The sequence below is a fragment of the Cynocephalus volans genome, chromosome 11, assembly GCF_027409185.1.
Source record: "Cynocephalus volans isolate mCynVol1 chromosome 11, mCynVol1.pri, whole genome shotgun sequence".
Taxonomy (NCBI): Eukaryota; Metazoa; Chordata; class Mammalia; order Dermoptera; family Cynocephalidae; genus Cynocephalus; species Cynocephalus volans.
The window spans coordinates 14,459,416-14,484,491 of NC_084470.1; the positions used below are offsets into that span (position 1 = coordinate 14,459,416).

The 25,076-nt window shown below is 43.6% G+C and overlaps 2 protein-coding genes across 4 annotated transcripts in view; one reads left to right on the forward strand and one right to left on the reverse strand.

Moving 5' to 3' along the window:
- Positions 1-2,553: 2,553 nt before the first annotated feature.
- Positions 2,554-13,102, forward strand: GZF1 (GDNF inducible zinc finger protein 1). Its single transcript, XM_063114526.1, has 6 exons — positions 2,554-2,592; positions 5,214-6,586; positions 7,987-8,081; positions 9,665-9,832; positions 10,487-10,644; positions 11,013-13,102. The coding sequence occupies exons 2-6, from the start codon at positions 5,235-5,237 to the stop codon at positions 11,361-11,363; spliced, it is 2,124 nt and encodes a 707-aa protein (XP_062970596.1). The 5' UTR covers positions 2,554-2,592; positions 5,214-5,234; the 3' UTR covers positions 11,364-13,102.
- Positions 13,103-18,284: 5,182 nt separating this feature from the next.
- Positions 18,285-25,076, reverse strand: part of NAPB (NSF attachment protein beta) — a 40,564-nt gene continuing 33,772 nt past the window's right edge. For all 3 annotated transcript variants that reach the window (XM_063115086.1, XM_063115085.1, XM_063115084.1), the window contains 4 exons: positions 22,968-23,072; positions 22,084-22,152; positions 21,777-21,827; positions 18,285-18,395 (listed from right to left, as the gene is read on the reverse strand). In XM_063115086.1, the coding sequence (XP_062971156.1) occupies positions 18,285-18,395; positions 21,777-21,827; positions 22,084-22,152; positions 22,968-23,072 (336 nt within the window). The remainder of the gene's footprint in view (positions 18,396-21,776; positions 21,828-22,083; positions 22,153-22,967; positions 23,073-25,076) is intronic.

Consider the following 25,076-nt stretch of genomic DNA (forward strand, 5'->3'; position numbering starts at 1 on the left):
AGGTAGGATCAGAAAGTGACAGTTAAAATTTTTAAGAAGGGTAAAGAGACCAGCTCAAGGTCAAAATAAGTAGAGTGTATATAATGTAGGAGTTTGCCCTTTGATAAGAGAATCCAGAAATAAATCCTCACATTTATGGTCAAAAGATTTTTAGAAAGGGTGCCAAAACAGTTTAATGGTGAAAGAATAGTCTTTTCAACAAATAGTGTTGGGATAACTGGATCATCACATGCAAAAAAATTAAGTGGAACCCCCACCTCATACCATATATAAAAATTAACTCAAAAGGATGGATCAAAGACCCAAATATAAGGGTAAAACTACAAAACGCTTAGAAGAAAGCACAGGAGCACATCTTCATGAGCTTGGATTAGGCAACGTTGTCTTAGAAATGACAACAAATATTCAAGCAACAAACGAAAAATGAGATAAACTGGACTTAATCAAAATTCAAAACTCGTGTGCTTCAAAGAACATCATGAAAGTAAAAAGGACAACCTACAGAAAGGGAGAAAATACTTACAAATCATGTATCTGACAAGAGACTTTTATCTGGAATATAAAAAGAACTCTTACAATTCAATAAAAAGACAAATAACTCACTTTAAAAATGGGCAAACGATCTGAATAGAAATTTATCCAAAGGGGACATACAAATGGCCAAAAAGCACTAAAGCAAATGAGGAAGCAGATCACCTTTCTGTAATGCAAAACAAAGTCTCAAAAAACAAAAAAAAAAAAAAAAAAAAGATTCTGGACCAGCCAGAGCCACAGGTGAAAACTGCATTCATTCCAATTTTCTGTAATCATGAAATACAGATATAGAGTCTACCTAAGCAAAGATGCCTATCACACATTCATTCTTTAAATATTTATTGAGTACCTACTATGTGAAGGATAACCAAAACCAAATCTCCCAACCCAGAATTCCTCTCCACAATGGTGGTAAAGAAAGAAAACACTTTTTTGTTTTTAATTGAATAAGCATTAAACCAGAAGGTGATGCACATCACAGGCAATCTGCGCAAAATTGCAAAGACAGAAATCTCACCCTTTTGTGTAGCCAAGCAGACACAACCTATTACATACATATTTTCAAGATAAATAACTAGTCCTCAAGTCAAGAATTTGACAGCACTGTCACACATGGTTCATCCTTACTTTACCTGGTAATTGGGATGATCCTCTGTGTTGGCTAATTGGCTTTATCCAGAGGAAAAACAAACTCTTCACATCTTAATGACAGGAAATCGTTATGCAACTTCGAGGAAGGTGCCCAGTGAAGTTAGACTCCTACCCTCCCACAAAAACTGGGCGATAGGGGTACTACCTCCCCTTGATATTCATGTTTCAAAGAGATGGCTCCCAGGTCCTAGAGAAAGACAGCTCTAGGTCATAAAGCAGGTCCCCAAACCTAGCTAGTCTTCAAAAGGATTTATATACATTTCAGAGAGGATAAGGTACTTACAGTCATTACCAGTTTTCTAAAGGAAATGCTCAAAGAAAAGGGAAGGGAGTAAAATCTGAACGCTTATTTTAAACTGGAGAATTAAGCCTTTTATTTCTAATTTGTATTTTTGTCCTTATACTCCCCTAACATTACGAACACAACCTTTTGATAACAAGGCTGAGTTTATTGCTGGCCTCAGTGAGGGAGAACATGACCTAGTAAAGCTTTAGTAGTGGCTAGGAGCCGGAAGGCAAGGTCGGAATTCACTGAGAACTCGAAGTTTGATTTAAGACAGGTCTTTCAAAGCGGGGTTTTAGTTAGGATCGAGTAAGGACTGGCGGAAACAGCAAGGTTTCGAGCTGAATTATTCAAAGAATCTTAGGGCATAAACTGTGTTTTCCTCGGAACAATGGATGGGTCTCTGGAGACGTTCCATAACGAGCACTCAGGCCATTCGTCTGCGTCGGAGACGCCCGGACAAACAAAGCCGTACGATGCAGCCGGTCAGGAGCGGCTGCAGCCGCACTGCGCGCCCGGACCGCAGCAGGGGCGGGACCCCGCCGAGCTCCCCGCAGCTCCCGTGCGGGGCCACGCCCAGCCGCGCCGCGCCTGCCTCTCCACGACGGCCCCTCGCGCGGCCACGGTGACCCACGGACGGGCTCCACACCGTAAACCTCGCCGCTCTCAGCAGGAGACCAGCCCCGACCGCGACGCTGCACGCCCCGTGGGGCCGGCGGCCGGAAGTGCTCCGGAAAGTGACCTCCCGCCCTGGACGTTCACGTGACTTCCCGCGACCCCGCTCCCCGCCGCGGAAAGCCTCAGCGCGGCCGTCGCTATCTTCTGCGCAGGTGCAGGCTTTGGCTCGCGGCGGGTGACGCAATCCGGCGCGACCAGACGGTCGTGCAAGCCCAGTACACGTCGGCTCATTTAACTCTGCCCGAATGGCCTCCGCAGCCGGACGTGCGCGCGCAGTAGCACCCCCCGGCACTGCGAGGGGGCGGGGCCGTCCGACGGCGGGGCGGGGCCCGCAGCAGCCAATGGGCGGTGCCCTCGCCGGATGCCGCGCCCCGCCCCGCCGGGCCGGCAGTTCTTGCGGGCCAGGACCAGTGGGTGGCGGCGGCTGTGAGGGTGCCGACTGGGAGGTGAGTATGCGGCCCGCCGGGCCCGGCCCGGCCCCTCGCCTCCGCCTCCCGGCTGTCCGGAGGAGGGGTGGGCTTCAGGGATGCGGGGCAGGGAGGGGGTCTGGGTGGCCCGAGGCCCGAGGGACAGGCCGGATCCACGCGGTCCCAGATGCCCACGTCGGGAAGGGGACGTACGGCGGCCGAGGAGGGGCTGGACTCTGGTTGGTGTAGTTTGTTCTGCATCGTCTTTGGAGGGGCAGAAGGGGCCAGGACGCCGGAGGTGGCTAGGTGGCTGCGTTGGGGACTCGGGCAGGGTGGGGGCGGGTGCCGTCAGAACGGCGAGGACGATGATGGCTTTAAGACCAACTGGAAAACCGGCATCCCCATGACTGTGGAAGGGGCTGCGGAGAGCAGGGTCTCCTCGGGAAGGGCGCTGGCACTATAAGCCTGGGGACCCGAGGAGCTGCCGATGTTAGTGCAAATGCTGGGCGCACCGAGAGGCGGCCGGAATGCCGTTGAGCTGTCACCGGGCCGCACATAGCCCTGTCGCCATGATCAGTGCCTCCTCTGCCATAATCATGCAAAGTAGGAAATCGTACTCAGAACCCACTTGATTGACTCAGAGAAATCACTGCCAGCCTGCCTGTGAGGACTCGCGTCCCCTCCAGGGCCCCATTGGAAGAGGTTTGGGAAAGTCAGGGCTGGGGGAACGGGCATCAGGCTAGAAGAGCCACCTGCGGCCTTTTCTCCCCTGGCTGGGGCTGGAATCACTGATACTTCTCCCCCCAGTGTATCCTTTACTTAGGCCTTGTCAGTATTCTCAGTTTACTGGAATCTTCTTTAGGTGACATTGCTCGAGATTCGTAAATGCTGTTTTTACAATTGAACTCTGCAGGACAGTCTTCATGTTGGTGGGTGTAAGGTTAGAGCAATTGTTGCAATCCTGCCCAAGCAGCCAGTTGTTTGCTAGGGCTAAAGCTAGGGCTAGGGGTTAGGGCCCATAGACCCCTCAAACCTGCCCTACAGACTGGGCCACAAACCCCTCACGTGCCTGGCTGGGTCACCCGACCCCTTACACGCAGATTCACGAGCTAAGTAATTGGGAAAGATCCCCGGAGCCGTTGGCAGACGACATGAACTCAGCCCTCAGCTTCCTCAGCAGTGACAGCTTACAGCAACAGTGTCCAGCAGGGGGGTTGAGGGGAAGCCCTGCTGTGGAGCAGAGCCACTCGTCCGTCATACTTAAGTCTGATAACCCAGAACACCCGGATGTGAATCAGACAACCCAGGAACACCTGGGTACACATGCGCAATTACATCAAATGCTCGGCAAGATTCTGAACCCTGGAGGGACTGACCATTTGTCTTCACTTTCCCTGCAGGGAGCTGGTGGTTGTAGGGAGCCATATAAGATGATCACAAGTTCTGTTCTAGACATGTCATTGAGTCCGAGGTGATATCTGAGATCTGGCTGAAGGAGGTTAGAAGGAGGGTGGGTGCTTTGGATGGGTGGAGACTTGGGAACCAAAGCCAACTTGGAAGATGAAGTTAGTTTCCAGAGCAGGTCAGGGATGAGTGAGTCTTGAGGAGAAAGCATGTATCCAGGGGGTCTGGAGAGAGTACTAGCAAAGCAGAAGAAATGGAGATGGGGTGGGGGTAAGGAGCCGGAGGACAGGAGGCCTGGGAGTGGGGTGGGTGAAATCTGCATGCCCACTGCAGTGGCAAGATCTCGGGAGTAAAGCTGGCTTTTTACATTTGGCAGGGCTGAGGTGAGAGTGTTGAGCAGTTTCATTTGAGTCCAGAGTCCCACCAGGCCCAGACTCAAGTCCCAGCCACTGCTTACCTCGTTAGTTCTTCATCTTATGAAATGAGGATCATGCTAGCACCTTTGCCTGTGCCTGGGAAGCTAGTGACAACTAGCCTGCAAGTTTCAGGCACAGCTGTGGGCACTTGACAAGATGCACTCATTGAAGCCTTCCACAGGGGGCGGGGAGCTAAGGTCCAAAGAAATCAAATGACTCGCTCATGGTAACACAACCTGTAAAGCTGTGAAACTTGCATTGTTTCAGTAGAGTAATGGTAATTCAAATTATGAGCCATTTAGTGGTGTTGGAAATGGTAATAGATTGTGAACTACTTTTCCAGGAAGTTTTCTTCATGGAAAGTGTTTATTTAGTTGGTTGTTTTCAAAGGCAGCAATGATCCTTTACGGTTTGCTCCCAAACAGTGTCAGTCATGTGTTTCATTTTAATTATCTTGCTTCCTGATCAAAGTACTAGACATGATTGTTGCCATAAATTCTATTACAGTTTGGGGTCTGTGTCTGTAAGCAAATTAGAAAATGACCTCGATTAGCAAATTACTGCTTTGATGTATTTCACTAATTATAACTAATCATTTATGTTTTTCATTGGAGGGACCTTCTTAGTAATATTTTCTCATGCAAATATTGTCTTATGAAAATGCATCAGGACTTCAGAAAACTGCTAAGAAGTGAAATGATTTGAATCTTTACCTGAGAAAAGCTAAATTGCTAATCAGTTTATGTCCTCCAAGGAACTGAAATAATCCCTTTAAGTTTTAGTCCTTTTACTTCAGGAGATTGCTCATGCTTGAGATAATTCTTGTTTTTGTTTTCAAAGCTGTTTTTGGAAAGAAGAAAGATGGAAAGTGGTGCAGTTCTGCTGGAATCCAAATCCTCACCACTTAACCTTCTGCATGAAATGCATGAGCTACGCCTTCTCGGTCACTTGTGTGATGTGACAGTCAGTGTGGAGTATCAGGGTGTCCGTGAAGACTTCATGGCCCACAAAGCAGTGCTGGCAGCCACCAGCAAGTTTTTTAAGGAAGTATTCCTCAATGAGAAGAGTGTGGGTGGTACGAGGACTAATGTGTATTTAAATGAAGTGCAAGTTGTTGACTTTGCTTCATTTCTTGAGTTTGTCTACACTGCTAAGGTACAGGTGGAAGAAGATCGGGTGCAGCGAATGCTGGAAATGGCTGAAAAGTTAAAATGTTTGGACTTATCAGAAACTTGTTTTCAATTAAAGAAACAGATGTTAGAGTCGGTGCTTTTGGAGTTGCAGAATTTCTCAGAATCTCAGGAGGCAGAGGTGAGCAGTGGCTCCCAAGTCAGTGTTGCTCTGGACTCCAGGGCAAGTGAGGCCCTGGACAGTCCTCAATCCAGTGTCCTTGCGGATTCCTCAGACTACCCGGTAGAGAGAATCAGCAACGGCATGTCGCCAGATATGTCACTGAGGAAGTCCAAGGAGAAACTAGACAAGAAGAAAGAGGTAGTTAAGCCTCCCTACCCTAAAATCAGAAGAGCTAGTGGAAGGCTGGCTGGAAGAAAAGTATTTGTGGAAATCCCTAAAAAGAAATACACAAGAAGACTTCGAGAGCAGCAGAAAAGTGCTGAGGATGATGATGTGGGGGACTGCGGGTGTCCCCAGGACCAAAGCCCAGGCAGTGCTGGAATAGAGATGGAGCCAGTTACAAAAGATGAGGGCTGCAGTGCTGGTGCGGACTTAGAGGAAGTGTTGCCAAAAGCAGCGGGGGAGGAGGAAGAGGAGGACGAGGGGGAGCAGAAGAAGAGCAACTTCAAGTGCACCGGTTGCGAGAAAGCCTTTCTGTATGAGAAGAGCTTCCTGAAGCACATCAAGCACCAGCACGGAGTAGCCACCGAGGTGGTTTACCGCTGCGATACCTGTGGCCAGACCTTCGCCAACCGCTGCAACCTGAAGAGCCACCAGCGCCATGTGCACAGCAGTGAGCGCCACTTCCCGTGCGAGCTGTGCGGGAAGAAGTTCAAGCGCAAGAAGGACGTGAAGCGGCATGTGGTGCAGGTGCACGAGGGCGGCGGCGAGCGGCACCGCTGCGGCCAGTGTGGAAAGGGCCTGAGCTCCAAGACGGCGCTGCGGCTGCACGAGCGGACGCACACGGGCGACAGGCCCTACGGCTGCACCGAGTGCGGCGCCAAGTTCTCGCAGCCCTCGGCGCTGAAGACGCACATGAGGTACGCGGGGCGGCCGCCCGGGGCCGCCGAGACAGGCTTCCCAGAACGGGGCCGGTTACAGGGACTTCCTCTTCTGGAAACGCATGGCGAGGAATTGAGGCGGTTCTAGCATTCGGACCAGGGGGCCACATCTCTAGACTCCCCACTTAATTTGTTTCCCAAAAGCTGGAAGGCTATTGAGACAGCTTTGAATTCTTTCAAAGTAGAGAAGCGGTGATAGGTGGCTCTTCTTCACCTGTTCCGAAACTCCCTAGCGTTCCTGCAGCCCTCGGGCCAGTGGGGACCCGCACCTGCCCCCTGACGCATTCCTAGAGCTGCCTGCTGCTGCCCAGGGCCGCTGAAAGCGCCAGTCCCCCGGTCTGCTGCCCCACGGGGGCCTGTGATGTTCACGCCCCTTCGTTCTTGAGGAGGAGTTGGGGCTGATTACTTTTATTTCTCTTTTCCTGACTCTTCATTTAGAACTTGGGTTCTGTGACCATCTGGATCCCACAATCTCATTGAAGTCCTCAGATCCCATTGAAATTCTCGGTGAGATGACATTAGGCTTTAGGACACTTCTCTGGTCTTTTAGTCCTCGGGGCTTGGAGAGTGTGCCATGCGGTTAGTCTAAACTCCAGAATCAGGATGGGCAGTGTTTTCTGTGTGTTAGTTTGTTTTTGAATTGTAGGTGGGTGCTGTTCAGTTTTTAAACGTTTTCTTACATTTCTCAGTATTTAGGCTTGAAATCCCAACAAGCGGTTAAGTTTTCTCCTCTGTTCTAGATCTGCCCTCAAGCCTAGGCTGGCCTCTGGGGTGGTAGCATGGTATTCATCATCTTTTACTCTATATAATAAGTTTAAAATACTTGATTTAGGAAGTGCTCAGTAAATCATGATTGATTGCTACTTCGTACTAGATGTGAAATTAAAATGCTTACGCATACTCCTCAGAAACCAGGTCTCTTAAATATTTTAAGAACAGTTCTCCTTTCTAGACTGGTAATATTAGGAAATGATAGTAAAATGTTTGATTATGTGGTACTTTGTCAGCAGTAGGTCTTAAGGTGTTTGTGGCTGATTATTCTGAATGAGGAAGCTTTACCAATATTAGAAAGTGCTCTTGTTTTTAAAAAGCATGCAAATGTATGGTTTCTACCTGCATGTACCTTAGTAAACAGTGAGGCACATGAGCAGATGTGATGAACATGATTCATGGGGAAATAAATGTGTCAACTTATTGGCCTTGTGCAGAAACTCAGTTTATTTTGGGATGGAGATTATGGGCTCTTGACCTGTCACTTCCAAGTCATTCTCATCAGGTCTCTTGGAATAAACAAGTTTTGGAGGATAGAATAGAAATTTTTATTGCAAAGTGAGCTTTGAAATTTATCCTAAGTTATCATCTGAATGTTGTACTTTCAGAATTCATACAGGGGAAAAACCTTTTGTCTGTGATGAATGTGGTGCAAGATTCACTCAGAACCACATGCTGATTTATCATAAAAGGTGTCACACAGGTAAATACTCATGCTGTTGTGATTGAATGTCTTTCCTAGCTATAGAAGGAAACTGCAGTTGATTCACTTAGAAGTCAGCATCTACCAGTGTGGTGCAGGTTAAAGCCATGATACAGCTTTTGCATCTAGTAAGTGAGCAAAAATGAATAAAAACACGCCCATTGCCTGCAGTGCTGGTGTGCGCACATGGCCATGGCTTTTACACCACTGCACAATAGGATATGGCATACAGGTCTCAGGTGTCTTAGTTATCAAGAGGTATGAAATAGTGCCTGCTGTTTAAGCCAACAATTCTATTTCCAGGAAGCTGTCCTAAAGAAATTGTCCAAAATATAGGAAGAGCTATATGCTATTATCTCTCTTCTTGCTATTTTTAATGATGAAGAATTGGAAACAACCTGATTGTCCAACCAAAGGAAGTAGTTCATAAATCCACCCCTGGGCTCGTGACCCGGCCATTCAGAGTAAGGGCTTTGAAAGGTATTTAAAAACATCTGTTCTAGGATGTTGAATTTAAAAATGCACAATTAAGCATACAGTTAATCCCAACTGTATTGAAAACCTGCACATGAGACCAGAAGACAATAAATTGTTATGTGATGTATTAAGGTGGTGAGATTATCTCATTTCTGTTTTCCAAAATCTTTGAGATATGATTTTTATTATATGAGGGAGAAAATTTAAGTTGGCTTTATTCTGGTTCAGCACAGCAACCCTGAGGTTCAGAATCTTGCCGTACGTGATACAGAAGTATGCAGAATCTAACTGTTCCAATTTCACTAATCCAGTTCTTTGCATTTCTAAGCACTGTTATGTGGGCCTCAAGTTCAAATGCAGGTGAGACAGAGGTGAGGCATTTAATGCTATAAAATTCTAGACTACAGAATGAGCAGAATTGGTGTCTAAAGGAAGCTTAGGGGTGGGGACAGTGTCAGGTCATACTGAAGGATTAAATTAAAATTGGTCATTTGATGGTAATATTGTTAGTATTTTACTAGAGCCAATATTTTTATTTTGATGTTTGTGAAATCAGCACATCCGATAATTAGATAAGTCTGATTTGTGAGATTAAAGGGCTTAAATTACAAAAAGGAAAACAGTATTTACAGCATTTTTTTGTTGTCCTCCAGTCCAGTCAAGTTGATTGGAATACTCTAGAACAGTTATACGTGTATGTATACATTGTAAACTTCCTCTCCTTTCAAGGACTTTTATTTTGATAAAGGTCTATAGAAGTGCTTCTTTGAAAATAATCCAACAATTCCTCCAAACAGAAGTTATAAAAATTATTTTGTTTTGGAATGACTACATTTCTAAAATGTGAGCTGGCTGAACAATATCTCTTTGCTTCTAGTCTAATGGAATTTTTCTTGGGATTTCCAAGGCAATTTTACACAAACTTTCAGCATGTAGCAAGCATCTTATGTGAATAAATGCTTTATGATAGTTTCAACTAGAAAATGTGACATGCTGCCCATCAAGGCACTTTCGAGAAGTTCATATGGTTTTAAGACTGCACCTACTCTTCCCATGTGTTATTAATGACTCTGTTGTTTCTCACTTTATTTCATCTTTTTATGTAGGTGAAAGGCCTTTTATGTGTGAAACATGTGGCAAGAGTTTTGCTTCTAAGGAGTACTTAAAACATCACAATAGAATCCATACTGGATCCAAACCCTTTAAATGTGAAGTATGTTTCAGGACTTTTGCCCAGCGGAATTCACTTTACCAGCATATGAAAGTCCACACAGGTATGGCTGGAATGTCCCAGGGAAGGGAGTTAAATTTGGCAAGAAAAATATGCCAAAGGTTTTAGATTTACTAGAAAACTATTCGGAATTAAGCTTTAGGAGAAAACTGGCCAAACTTCTTATTTCATAATAGCATATTTTTTACTTCTGTTTCTAGTTTCTGGCTCTGAGAAACTGAAAAGTGGGAGCAATTTTGTGTGCAAATAGAATACAACCAAGTCCCTTTGCAACTTTCTTTATTCAAAAGGACAGTTTACCCATGACATGAATGGTTGAATATGGATATGGATATGTGAACACTTTCAGATTATAAAAGGGATAATGATCTATACATGTTAGTGTACACACAAGAAAATGCAATTATTAGGGGACTTGGAATTTTAAACTTCATTACTGTGGGAAATAGGTGTCATTTCTATAGCTGCAGGTATGGATTTTGGCCTATTTTTTGGTATAGGCCAAAAACTTTGGTATTATAAGGATAGTAGCTTTGATCTGTCAGTTGACCCTCGGAGTCATTCCCAACATAGCCTTCCTTATGGTGGAATGCTGAGGCTTCCACAGGTTTGCAAATAGCATAATTCCAGAATGTATCCAGAATTAAATACGGTGGGCTAAAGAGATGAACCAGTAGTTTTCTTCTTTCTGTCTCAGGGGAACGTCCCTATTGCTGTGACCAGTGTGGTAAGCAGTTTACCCAGCTCAACGCTCTCCAGCGCCACCATCGAATCCACACGGGAGAGAAGCCATTTATGTGTAATGCGTGTGGACGGACGTTTACCGACAAGTCCACTCTTCGGCGGCACACCTCAGTAAGCAATAGGACGGCTCATTTGATAATGAAAAACTGCTGGTCTTTAGATACACATAACCCTAAAATGTCAGAAATACCTGTAGTCATTCCACAAGGTGGTGACAAAAGACAACAGGTATTTTATCCTCAGGTTTTCTCTGCAGTGAGTACATTCACATAGTGAATGAAGTGAAAAACCACATCTTTAGTTTCAAGGAAAGGACAGTCCATGATACTTTCTAACAGTAGTAGTGGTAATAAGCAGTTAGTGAACGGGGGTCTCAAGTAGAAACCCAATTTAAATTGAAGAGAGACTATCATTTTAAAAGATGTGCTTGTTCAGGGACACATTCATTCAGTGACTTTTGTTTTGTGTTTGATTTGTAGATACATGATAAGAATACTCCATGGAAGTCTTTCCTTGTAATTGTAGATGGCTCACCCAAGAATGATGAAGGGCACAAGACTGAACAGCCTGATGAAGAATATGCATCGTCCAAACTTTCAGATAAATTGCTGTCTTTTGCAGAAAATGGCCACTTTCACAACCTGGCTGCAGTCCAAGGCAGTGTACCTACCATGCATGAAAACAGCTCTGCAGACACAGCCTGCAAGTCCGACGACTCCGTGGTGTCCCAGAATGCTCTGCTCGCCACCACCATCAGTGAGCTCAGTGAGCTGACTCCACAGACAGACTCAATGCCCACACAGTTTCACTCTTTGACCAACATGGAATAAGAGCTTGAATTTATATGCCCATCTTGTCAGTCTTTGCATGTGATAGCTGTGCTCAGGATAACGCCAGGGGCTAAGAGCTGTCCATGTTCAAAGATGTGGACAAGAATGGTCTCAGGTTTTCCTGAACTTCTAATAACTTGCACGTCTTTATCACAGCATTTTTAAAGCTTTCCCTTAAAAATCCTGATCTGCATGATCTTAGCTACACTTTTATCAACAAGGCAGTTAACATAGCCTCACTTAATTCTGGTGTAGGTTGTATGCATTAATCATTCTACTGCTTGATTATTTTGATGTTTAGACAACTGCTTGTCTTAATTGCAGAGTACAGAGCATTGATCCAGCTCATGAATGAAATTGCTGTTAATGGTCCTCCTGGTCTCTCACCCTGCCTTACACTTCCATGTAGATTTACTTCTCTGATACTTATAGGGTATCTTTCTACCAAGCTGAAATAAAACTGGGGCCATGTAATTTCAACTGTTTCTTCCCTGTCCAATTGGAGCAAATCAGATTTGCCCTGGGGACCCTCGAATGGGACTGAAGAAATGGATTACTGCATTCATTCCCCTGCCCCCCATTTGTAGGCACTAAAAAAGGAATGACAAATTGGACACTTGCAAAACTACTTAGTATAATCTCTACTCACAGCACATATGTAGCTAGGAAAATTGTCAAAGTCAACTTTTGAAATGAGACGTGGCTGTTCAGTTTCATTCTTAAAAATCGGATTAGGTAAAAGCTTCCTACCAAAGAGCAAACAGGATAGTATTTTTGCAAAGACGTGTCAAAAAATAAGCAAGAGGCTTTAAAGTACTTGAATGTGTGTAGTCTTTTTTTTTTTTTTTTAACAAAGTAAGGTGATCGTGGCAAATCTTAGAACACAGAGCATTAGTATTTTTGCCAGGCTTTTCTGACTTGATCTCTGTCACTTCTAGAAACCCAGACTTCCTCATTTCCACATTTAGAGATTTAAAAAGACCAGTAATTGCCACATGTCTGTTTTCTTGGGAGCATGTGAGAATACAGCAGAAGGGACCAGAAGCCTCGGCACACTTATTTCTGATTATGCCTTAAAGTGGATTGTGAAGAACCAGCAACGTCTTAAATGCTCCTTTGGCTATCTCATGCTGGACTTAATTACTGCTCAAAATTTCACAATGAAAAGATGATTCTGCTGTATGTGCTAAACCTGACGTTTGGTTCCAGGGCCTTGGGTATGTTGCCACATGCTTGTGAAATGCTTTGATGCACATGTAAACCCTTAAACATATTAATTTAAAAAGAAAAACTTAAAGCAAATTCTTTTATTCACCAGTTGCTTTTTTCCCTACATTTTTAATTTATTAAACTTGCTGTGAAAACACTGGTTTTCTGAGAGGAAGTTACTTTTTAAGTTCCAGGAGAAGATATAGCTGCACTATGCCAGAAACTGATGAGGGAAGATGTTCTTCCGAAGTACCTATTTTGACTTATGTTCAGAGTAAACAGTGACGCCACTACAGGTGTTTCAGGCGCTGATAACATGTTTCACACCTGCTCTTGAAGTTCGCAGTGCTGAATTACTTCAGTTATGACAATGTTATTGTGTCCTAGTTGTTTACAAAAGATAGACCATCAAACCATATTAATCTTGGTAACTGGAGACTGAACTTGCCCAGCTGATGTACTGTTTTATGGAATAAAGTCATCTTGATGAGAAGGAATTTAAGCAATAGATTATTTTCTTACCTACTGGAAGAATTCTTGTCTTGAATTTGTTTTAGAAGTTCTACAAAAAATTGTTAAATGTGTTAATAAATGTCTGCTTTGTAAAAGTAGTTTTGTAGTTCTAAGTTTATTCCCATTGTTATAATTTAGGCTCTGCAGAAGTAAGGTTCTTAATTGAAACAAGTATAATTTGCTTAATTACATGAATAATGAAATTTAAAATCAGGGTCTATAGCCTTTATTCTGTACAGTCAGAGCTGCCCTCTGCTGGCCACTCGCAGCAGTGGCTGTGCTGGGGAGTGGTAAAGCACAGCGCACCTCCCGCCAGTTTCTTCGCTGTAATGTTAAAGTAAGCATCAAAAAGAGTCAACTCTATACACATTTCTCTATCCCCCTCCTGGGAGGATAAGGCTGTCCCTGAGAGCAAGGAAGCCCATAAACCCCACAGAAGACTCATTACAGAGGACGTGGTTGGGGGTGGGTGGTTTCTCCCTCTCTCTCTCCTGATCAAGTACAGCCTCACTGATTGCAAGTGAGGCTGCCCTGTGAGGATGTTGGTCCCAAGTGTGTAATGAGGAAAGTATGCTGGGCGGGCACACTGCTCCCAAAGCGTTAGTAAAGGCCATATAGGAGGTGACCTCGTGCCTTCAACCATGTTGTGTGAAATACTCTCTGCGGCCTTTGGTTTTACCAAGTTTTTGTTGTACAGAGTTTGAAAAACTGGGGCATGTAGTGGTGAAGACCTTTATTAAAGGTGATTTTAACAGAAATGTGGCTTTGCTGCAGGTGATTATCCAAACAGATTTGAATAGAACTTATAATTTAATTTGAACCTATAAACGTTATACCTTGTCACGCTGGGGAGTTCAACTTTTTGTGACACCAGATGGGTGCTTGCTTGTCCATTTAACTAAACTTGATGGTATTCATGTATGTATGGAGAAGTTGCAGGAGGGCACTTGTGCAAAGGGGCTTGTTCACATGTTAATGGACAGGAGCAGATGTGACTGAAAAGGCCACAGACACAGGTCAGAGGGCCATCTAGCACATCACCTTAGCAGAGCCTTTTTCTGTATTAGGAAACTGACTCTGAGAAGAGATATTTAAATGATTAGTCCTTGAATGACCAACAACTTCTCAGAATTCCTAGAGTGGGATGAAGTGTTCTACCATTAATTTTTTTTTTAATTTGCTTTCAATTACTTAGGGATATATTTTAGGATTCAAAATGAATGCTCTAAGATAGAAGACAGGGCTAGCTGGCCTACACTACCCCCATGGGTCCCCTTCCTCCCCAGAACTTCAGACCCCAGTGGTCAGTAGGCTTGGCTCTTCCCCTGGGGCCTGTGCTGTCCCTGCACAGATACCTGCAAGATTTTCTTTTTTTTTTGTCTTTTTTCGTGACTGGTAAGGGGATCGCAACCCTTGATGTGGTGTCGCCTGCACCGCGCTTTCACCGGCCATTCCTATATAGGATCCGAACCTGCGGCGGGAGTGCTGCTGCGCTCCCAAGCGCTGCACTCTCCCGAGTGCGCCACAGGGCCGGCCTGTTGCAAGATTAAAATAAATGCCCACACTGCCCAGTTTGACTGGCACTTTCTCAGGCGAGAGAAGTGTCAGGCTTTGGGGTTCCTCACCTCTCCACCACGCAACAGTCTTCTGGCAACGGCTCCTTCCTCAACTCTGCAAGTAACTGCAGAGCCTAAAGGATTCAAGGAAGGGCTGAGAATGTGAGGCCGGCAGTTCTCATACACATTTAGTGGGCTGCATCAACAAACATAACTGGGGTTTTCTTCTAAAACCTTAGCCTACAAAACCATTATTATTACAGTGCCCTGCATTCCCATCAAGTGATGGAGATTCAAAGAGCCTAGAGAATAGTAATGCCCACTACCTTCGACCTAACAGGAACAACTTCAAGGAAAGGAAGCTACTTTGATCTGTGCAAATTTAGCTAGGAAAGACTAGTCAAAATATTACTCATAATTTCCACTTTATTTACTATACAGGCTCACATGAAACAAACACTTTCTGCAAAAGCAGATTTCTTGATACATGGTTTTCATAATGTAATCCCCTGCCCAAGAGCAACTCAGGACTTCACAGGGCAGGAAACTTGCTACTGGTCACAGCTCACACCACAGTGGGCAGGTCACAGGGGCACGCTGTGCTGCCAAATCCTCCAAAGAACATCACAAAGGTTTGCATTTGGACATTTTAAATGCGTGGTATCAGAAGAAACAATAAACGTATGTACAAGGGCTGGTGCATATACTTTGGTTACAGTGACACCACCACACATGGTCACAGCTTTGCAAAAATACTGTCTTCAAATCATTAAACAAAAATGGGAACTCATACAAGCTATAAAAATGTTGCCACAAAAAGCAAAGCTTTCCTGTAAGAAATTTTAACTGACTTCGACTATGAACTAACCCCCAGATTCGCTAAAGTATAAGAACTGCAACATAAATAATCATTATATTTTGTTCATAAACAGCATTCTATAAATCTTGAAAATCTAATCAACAGGCATCTCATAACATGGCACTAGTCCTATGTCCCTGGGACATATCAAGGAAGTAAGTTTGTATACTGTTGGTCTAGGCTTTTTTTCTCATTCTCCTTTTATCTCCTGATGGGTCTGTTCTGTAGTCGTCCTTCGGTAGCCCTGAGAAATTCCAGGACCCCCGATGAATACCAAAATCCACAGATGCTCAAGTCTCTCACTTGAAATGGAGTAATATTTGCATATAACCTATGCATGTCCTACCATATACTTTAAATCATCTCTAGATTAATAATAATACCTAGTACAATGTAAATGCTATGTAATACTATATTGTTGTTATACTGTATACTGTTATTTTTTATTTGTATTAATTTTTATTATCCCCCCCCCCCAAATATTTTCAATCCACAATTGGTTGAATCTATACATGTGGAACTCGTGGTTACAAAGGGCCGACTCTACTTTTATTCTTTTCATGTGAAATATTAAAAACAAAAATTCTTAACCCAGGCACTGGTCCTAGTGCTTATTTTAATACAAGCAAGCAACTCTCTGATTGACATAATAAAATGTTATAAACACTATTTTTACAAAAACACATCTATTCTTCACACAGGGGTCTATTACTGGATGCTGATAAAAGCTAAACAGAACTGTCTTAATGGCTTATACTTAAGTGGTCAGACCAGAAGATTCTTTTAGCAAATGGAAACGAACTTTTTCAACTAGTGATGGAACAAGCATGATGGCTGCCTCGTGCTGAAATGCTCTCCTAATGGAAGATACCTAAAGCCAGAGGACTCAAGCTGCAGAATCAATCCCCACACCTCCTTGTCACTAACAGGCATTGGGCTACTTACAGAATACATTAGGTACAGCAACAAGAACCCATTTTTCTCTCTGATCATTTTTTCATAAGGGATTCTAACAGGGAGTGAAGTACTAACTGGGCTCCTTTCCAAATTTTACCTTCAGTGATAGCCAGCTTTCACTTAAGAACCCCAGAACTTGGAAGGAAGGAAGAGATCCTCATCAGATTCCAGGGCCCATGGCCAGAGTGTCCACATCTTCTGGCCCATTCCCTCTACCCCCAGTGAACACTGCCATCACTGAGCTTCCTGCTCCACCAGTCCCTTCACGCATATCACCACCATAATGACAGCCAGTGAATCCTTACAGCCACCTGATGTAGAACTGCTATAATCCGGCCTCAGCTGGCCCTTTAAATTTCATTTCCTGCTACTCTCTCTTCTTTCATCCTAGACTGACCTACTCACCATTCCTCAAACTCCCATCGCTTGGCCCAGGCCTGGGCACTCCCACTCAACACCTGCCCAACAAAATCCTACAAGTCACCATCAAGGGCCATCCCAAAATGAAAACACCATTCCAATACTACTATAACATGTGAGTTTACTTATCTGTCATTATGACAGCAGCACAAGTTAGAAAGAACCACAAGTTATATCTGGCAACAAATGCATATCAAAAGCATAATAATATGAACAGAGGAGATTCAGGAAACAAGACCTTGACCAAAGTACAATATCAGCATACAAAATAATAGGTACAATCACGTTCATAAATCAAGAGAGCAAATATATATTATGTAAACTAAAATAAACAGGACAGAGTTCAAACATACAAGCTAAAATAATTCTATCAGCTAAGAGAAAAATCAAGTCCCTTCAGAAGCATGTTGGGATTCTTGTCCAGTTGGACATAAAATATACTCTGGTACCATATTTATCTCACCTAGCCCATCATGTTCAATAAATGGATAAAATTTACATACATCCTCAAACTGTGACTTAGAAATCTATCCTTACCAAGATTTACATGACCATGGCACAGAAAACACCTTAATGTGGGAAAGTGTATGAACATAAAGAACACAATGTGCCAATTAAAACACTTTTGTGCAAATGTAGGGATTTCCACTACAACTAAAAGTGGAAACTGTCTCCAGGGAAAGGAAAATTTCCACTTCTCACAGATGTTACCTACTTGTGTGTGCATGTGCATGCATAAGCACTCAATCAAATCTACCTTGACATTCATTCATACAAATATTGCCAGGAAACTCCTTTTCTTCACAATGTAAGTGACACAAACAGACCCTGGGTGTTCTAAATTTTTGCCATGCACATGTTAGCATATGGAATAATATAAAAAGAAAAGAAACTTGTCACTAGCACGATCAAAATAATCACAAGATTAAAATACAAACAATGTCTAATGAAGTTATAAACTCATTCCTAGTAACTGTTCTAAACTAAATACACACATATAAAGAATACATCCAGATGCCAATGTATAGAGAATATGAAAAGCATCTATGAGAACAACTGGGTTGGGTACTCAAGTCCAAGAAAAAGGACATAAAAACACATGAGCAACATAAAACATGGGCTCTACAAATATCAAAATAATAGGAATGAAATTGTGAAGAACTTCTTAGAAAACTCTGGGGATCCCGATAGGCATGAAACAGCCCATCATAAGCACAAGATGAACAGGAGTCTCCCACCACTCATCCACTTCACAGGGACACAGACACGGCGAGCTTAGACAATACACAGCTCATTTGGCTCATATGCAACAAAATTAAGCCATTCAATGGGCATCCCATAAAGATCACTTGATTTTAAGACAAAACTAAAGAGGAGTTAGCTGCATGCCACAAAGATATAAACTTTTCATTTTAGGTCTCCGTCTCCTTCTCCATCCCCTTGGATGGACTTTTTGATACGAAGCAACATGGTGGTCAGCCACTGATCCAGGCGAGATATTGAGTCAAATTCCTTCACCTAGTTTAAGGAAAGAGGAACAGGAATATTATTCCATGGAGATACACTCAAAACACAAACAGTGCCATATTTACAGTGATAATCCACCAACCTTCTTCATTAGAAATTATTCATTCCAGTTTACAACATTCTTCATTAAAAATCATTTATTTTTTCATTATTCTGTGACTATTGTGATGGTACTAGTGACACGTTCCTATGCTCTGTATATTGCTCTGCATGGAAACAGTACATGGCAAAAATTCTTAACAGCCATCATAATGGGAAGAATGCATTTAATGTGACAGAGGAAAACCAGACGCTGTGTAAGAATTAGAAAGAAATGTGGAAAATTAACATTCATTGAACATGGAAAAATGTAATTGCAGAGTTAAGTTGTATAAAAGAATTTCTTTAACGCATTTAAATTCATTACCAAAGAATAAAATTATTATTATTATTATTATTATTTAATAATTTATTTCATTTATTGAATCAAAATCAATTATACATATTTTGGGGGCTGAACATTGAGATATGTTGATTAAATCAGTATTACTAGCATATATATTGTTACAAATCATAATTATTCTTTATGCCCCTTGTCCAATTTCTCCCCTTCCCCCATTCCCTCCCCTTCCCCCATTCCCTCCCTCTCCCCCTTCTAATTGCCCTAGATTTCTTCTCTCCTGAAAGAATCATGGTTGCTCTGTTAACCTGTTGCCTAGATGATCTGTCCAATACTGAGAGATGTGATCAGGTCCCCCAATATTATCATAGAGCAGATGCTGCTTCTGTCACTCTGAAATGGGTTTTGTGGAAAGAGACATCCTCTTCTTTTCTTTGTCTCTGCTGGTGACTCTTCTTGTGTGAATGCACTCCAGTGGTTGGCGGATGATCTGCGTGGTGGCTGTGGTGTCTAGCCGCTTTTGCAGCAGCCATGGTTACTGTGGTGGCTGTGGTGGGCCACCCACGTGGGGGTGCTGTTTTTGGCATGCTTCTTGGCACTGGTGGTATGTCTGGTTGTGGGATGTGTTTGGTCCCCTTCTCCATGCCTCTGGTCCCTGGGCAGAGCCCAAGGCACTGGCGCCATGTGCCTGGTTGTGGGAGAGGGGTCCAGTCCCCGGTCTCTGGGTGGGCCCCGAGGTACAGGTGCAGTGTGCCTGGTTGTGGGAGAGAGGTCCATTCCCCTTCTCCTTGCCTCAGGTCCCCGGGTGGGCTCTGAGGTGCTGGCATGTTGTGCCTGGTTGTGGGAGGGAGGTCTGGTCCCCATTACCATGCCCCGGCTCCCTGGGTGGGCTCTGAGATGCTGGCATGTTGTGCCTGGTTGTGGGAGGGTGGTCCGGTCCCCTTCTCCATGCCTCACGTCCCTGGGCAGGCCCTGAGGCACTGGTGCAGTGTGCCTGGTTGTGGGAGAGAGTTCCAGTCCCCAACTCCATACCCTGGGTCTGTGGGTGGGCCCCGAGGCACTGGCTCAGTGTGCCTGGTTGTGGGAGAGAGGTCCAGTCCCCTTCTCCATGCCTCAGGTCCCCGGGTGGGCCCCAAGGTGCTGGCATGGTGTGCCTGGTTGTGGGAGAGATGTCCAGTCCCCTTCTTCATGCCCTGGGTCCCTGGGTGGGCCTCAAGGTGCTGGCATGGTGTGCCTGGTTGTGGGAGAGAGGTCCAGTCCCCTTCTCCATGCCTCGGTTTCCCAGGAGGGCCCTGAAGTGCTGGCTCAGTGTGCGTGGTTGTGGGAGAGAGGTCTGGTTCCCTTCTCCTTGTCTCAGGTCCCCGGGCAGGCCCCAAGGTCCTGGCGTGGTGTGCCTGGTTGTAGGAGCGGGGTCCAGTACTCTTCTCCATGCTTCAGGTTCCCAGGCTCGCCCTGACGCATTGGTGCCGTTTGCCTGGAAATGGGAATGGGGTCCAGTCCCCAGATCCAAGCCTCCAGTTCCCAGGCAGGCCCCAAGGTGCTAGTGGTGTGTCTGGCCCGGAACTAATTATTTGTCCTTTGCTTCTAACACAGAGGAACTTCCTGTGGGAATGAGTACTTGAATGTGTGGTTGAGCTAAATTGCTACTTTGCTGCTGATTCCCTAGGGAAGGCTTTGGTGCTGCTCAGCATTTAATGCTTGACCTTATAGGTACTTCCGGCTCTCCAGAGACCCAGTGGATCTGTGTTCTGTAGAATCTCTGATCTGGGCCTGAGTTTTTTCATCAAACTACACCCCATGCAATTCTGTATTCCCGACCAGTTGCCTCTGAGTGGTCCTGTGCTGACTGGGGGGCAGATCAGCTGTCCTTGCTGTGTCCCAGTCTTCCCCTGGTGGGCCTGTCTCCCCCACTGCCTGTGCTGCAAACACTTCCCATGGGACGGGCCATGCGCCGGTCCCTTGTGATGACTCACTGACCTCTGAGTGGCTCCCTTTTTTCAGTTGTTCTGGCTCCTCGCTCCTGCGTGGGTCCACATGAACCCTATTAGTGGTCTTGCTGTCCTGGGGCCGCCAAGGCCCTCATCTCTCCTGCCACCTCCAAGTAACTCCATCTGAAGGGCACAGCTGCAGCTTCTGCCGGCTCCTGCTCCATGCGCTCATCAGCTCGAGCCTTAAAGCAGCCGCGGTCCGAAATGCTCAAAGCAGCTTTTTCTTTCTCTCATCGTAGTTTCTCCTGCCTTCATGAACTCCATAGGTCTCTCCTCCTCTTCCCCTGAGCTCTAGCAGCCCCGGCTTGGCTGATGTTACATTTTTATAGCTGTAAATTCGTTGATTTGTGGGAGAGAGTGACGCTGTGGACAGTCTAGTCCACCATCTTGATTGGATCCCAAAGAATAAAATTATAATAGGATAAAAATGGGTTGGAAGCAAAAGTTAAATAGGAAAATATTCCTTCCCACTATCACTTCAGAGCCATGATGAACATATCAAGGCTAATGGAGAAATGTGGTTGATTCTAAACATCAGATGGTAAAAAATGGGAAAACAGAAAAAGGCATGAAGAAAAAAATATTTCATTTACTCTATGCCATATACATAGCAAACTCTCACTACTTAGTTTTTATATTTTAAATTGTACTTTAACTATTTTTATTTATTCTTATCCATGGATCATATTATTTTTAAAAGAAAACATTTAAAAAGCAAGTTACAATAGTATGTGCTATCTGTTCTTGAACTAGCCTCACAGCTAAGTTAGTTCTGAGTGTAAGTCATGAAACAGTGCTGAACACAACTGAAATTTCACTGTGGCCAATGGCTAATAGAACTGTCTAATTTGTGGGATATATAAAATATGATTGGGAAATACAACTTAGGTATGCCAAAATAATGTTCAAATAAATGTTTGGGATTCACACAATAAAAGGGAAAAGAAATATCTATAACTTAGACCTTCAAAGAATATATTCATATATCCCAAAGACATAACTTACTGCTTCAGTGTAAGCTTCACTGTTCTGTTCTTCATGAGCTTCTAGAAGTTTCTGGTAGCATAAAAATATGTAAATGTTAGCTTTTGTACGAATATTTCTGAATTTCCTGCTTCTGAACATAATGCTTATTTTATTATGTTCCTGACCCTAATAGCACTTGAACACGTACAGCGCAAAAGAACGGAAGTCATTTCCCCTCAGTTAGCAGACTATCTAGATTAAATCTCCACTTTATACCCAGTCCCATTTAGGTGTTGTCACCTGATAGCAGAGGCTTTTTTTTTTTCAAAGTTTTAATATTACTTACTTTCAATAATTTACATTCTCTTGAGTCGGTAAATGCTGGAAACATTTCCTCATATTTCTCAAGAGCAAGCTGAGAGAGAAAAACCACTCATCAATGTCAGACTTACTCAACTAGGAAACAAAGCTTTCAACATCCTATAATTTCATTAAGATTTGTCTACATCTAATTTATGTGTTTAAGAAGCATGCTGTTAAACTCCACATCAGAATCAACACAGGACACCTATATATTTTGAATTTTCTATTTCAATTAACAATATAAATTTCTAAACCAGTTTTTCTAAGTTAGGCTGTGGTAGAAGAGACATTGTGAATGAACTTTGATTCTTAAAAACTCACAGATCAGGCATCTGTGTTCACCCAGTAAACAGAGAAGCTCTTCTTTAACACTGTCCTGATTCCAAATAAATCACACTTAGATTACTACTCAAGGTTGGAGAAAAGAGTGCTTTTTCTCTTTGCAGCCGCAATTTTGCTCCTCCACCTCCAGACACTGACAATGCCAAGCTGCCCAGTCTTCCCCTCTTATCTCCCAGCTTTTGCTTTGCTTTCAACTTCTCTAATCCTCATTCCAACCCCATTTCTGAGCATTTTTAAAGGATGCTATTCTACTTTTATTGTCTTCTTTTTAGTTCCCTAACTTCTTAAAAGTAAACCTCCTGAAGGAAATGTGGCTATCTGAAAACTTTAAGAGAACAGCTTTGGCAGCTGTTAAAAGATTACAGCTGGGACACATATCACAAAATTAATATTATTTTTAATATCCCCAGTTTAGTCTTGCTACTGACACGCAAATGAAATGATATTGAGAACTACAGAACACCTGTACATAAGGCCTGTTCTCATGGGTAAAGTGTTGAGAAAGAATGTTGAAGGACTCCTTACCTTGGCATTCAACTCATCTACTATGAAGTGACAGAGGGCTGCTTTAAAGAAGTAATCCTTTGCACTATACTTCAACAAAGGATTATCCATGGTGTTGGCTCCAACCTAGGCACAGAAAGCAGAGTTAAATTTAAAAGGATTAGCTTCTTATACTAGGCAAAATAATCATCTTTTGCCCTGCAGAAAATACTTATGTACCTTATGTTGGTTTAGATATAAAATACATTCTTTTTTTTATTTTTTGTCTTTTTGTGACCGGCCGCACTGCGCTCAGCCAGTGAGCACACTGGCCATCCTTATAGAGGATCCGAACCCGCGGCGGAAGCACTGCCGCGCTCCCAGCACCGCACTCTCCCAAGTGCGCCATGGGGTCGGCCCTAAAATACATTCTTTTAACCCAACAGTACACAGTAGAAAATTTTACTAGACAAGAAACATATTAAATACATTAAGTGTTAACCTGTTAAAATGACTCACAAAACTTCTGCTTCCTAGAAGGAGACATCCTTTCCCCTGTTCCTCCCGCTAAGCACAACTAAAAGCCCTGATCATTTTACGTAAAATAAACATCTGTGAAAGGTAGATAGGTGGACAAAAGGGGTCAGACCAGTGAGAGATTGTGAAACCCAAGGGAAAACATGGTGGTGGGTTCCCTGGTTTTTCTTTTTCCTTCTTACGTCCCTGATAAGAAATTGAAGAACCAGCAATCTGGAAATGCCAGTAGGTGCAGATCAAAAAAGAAAACAGACAAAAGCCTGCTCTCTCTAGCTAAAGGACTAGGAAAGGGCAGTGTAGCAAAAGAGAAAATGTTTAGACAATAACTGCTCTACTCCAGCCAAACACCATAGAAAAGTCACGGCCCCACCCCCGCTTACATCAGCAAAGGCTGAAGAGGGAGCCTTCATGTCCGTTCTTGCAAGACTGTAAGGGGAGCCAACACACCTGCCGAGGTGGCTTCCAAGAAGACAAAATAGGGAGCAAAGACTTCATCCCTGCCCTCCACCCCACCTCTACGGCTGTGCGGACCACCTCCACCCAGCAGGAACAAGGCATTTCCTAGCTAGTGTGGGGTCAGAAGAGGTCTAATGGACGGTGAAGACTTTCATCATCACCAAATGGTAACAAGGACAACCCCAGCATGGTGCTTGGGGATGTCCAGCTCTGCCCAGGAGTAATGAGGGCCTTTCTCCCTCAGAGGTCAATGGAGGCCCAGTAGGGAGCCTGAAGTTCTACCTCCAGCTGGCAATAATGAGGCAACACTCCCCACCTTCCCAGCCAGAGACATGTCAAAAAAGGCCAGACGAAAGAAAAGTTTTCATAAGAACCAGTCTCATAACATAATGTGAAAACGGCCTGTTCTCAACTGAAAATCACTGTAACACCAAAAGTACAGAAAGATCTCAAGTTGAATGAAAAAAGACAATTAATATACAACTCCCAGATGACAAATGTTACTGTTATCTAACAAAGATTTTAAAGGAACCTTCAAAAATGCTTCAACAAGCAACTGCAAAAGCACTTGAAACTGATGAAAAGACAGAAGGCATCAACAAAGAAAGAGAAAGTCACAGGGAATAAACAGACTATATAAAGGAAAACCCAATAGGAATTTCAGAAAAACAAAATAATATACATAAAAAGTGAAAAAGTCAGTGGGCTTAGCAGCAGAATGGATGGTACAGAGGAAAGCAGCAATGAACCGGATGACCAAAAAAAAAAAAAAGAAAAAAGAACAGAGCGCCATGGACCTATGCCATTGTCAAAGGTCTAGATCTATGTTGTCCAAGTCCTGAAAGGGAGAAAAAGGGCTGAAAAAGTACTTGAAGAAGTAATTGCTTTAAATTTGACAAGAAAAGTAAAACTACTACCAATTCAAGAAGTTTAGTAAAACCCAAACAGAATAAAACCAAAGACATCCACCCCAAATGACATTATAATTAAACTTCTAAAGACTGAAGACAAAGCAAAACCTTTGAAAAAGATCCAAAAAAGCACCGCACGTGCAGGGGAAAAACAACCTGGATGACAACGGACTTCTCATCAGAACCCATGGAGGCCTTAATTGCACACTTTTTCAAACCAGAAGAACTATCAACCCAGAATTGTATA

Bases quoted from the DNA above. Each gene is read 5' to 3' on its own strand.
- GZF1 (XM_063114526.1), top strand. From the start codon at position 5,235: ATGGAAAGTGGTGCAGTTCTGCTGGAATCCAAATCCTCACCACTTAAC. The intron at 8,082-9,664 runs GTAAATACTCAT...CTTTTTATGTAG, and splicing joins TCATAAAAGGTGTCACACAG to GTGAAAGGCCTTTTATGTGT. The intron at 10,645-11,012 runs GTAAGCAATAGG...TTTGATTTGTAG, and splicing joins CTCTTCGGCGGCACACCTCA to ATACATGATAAGAATACTCC.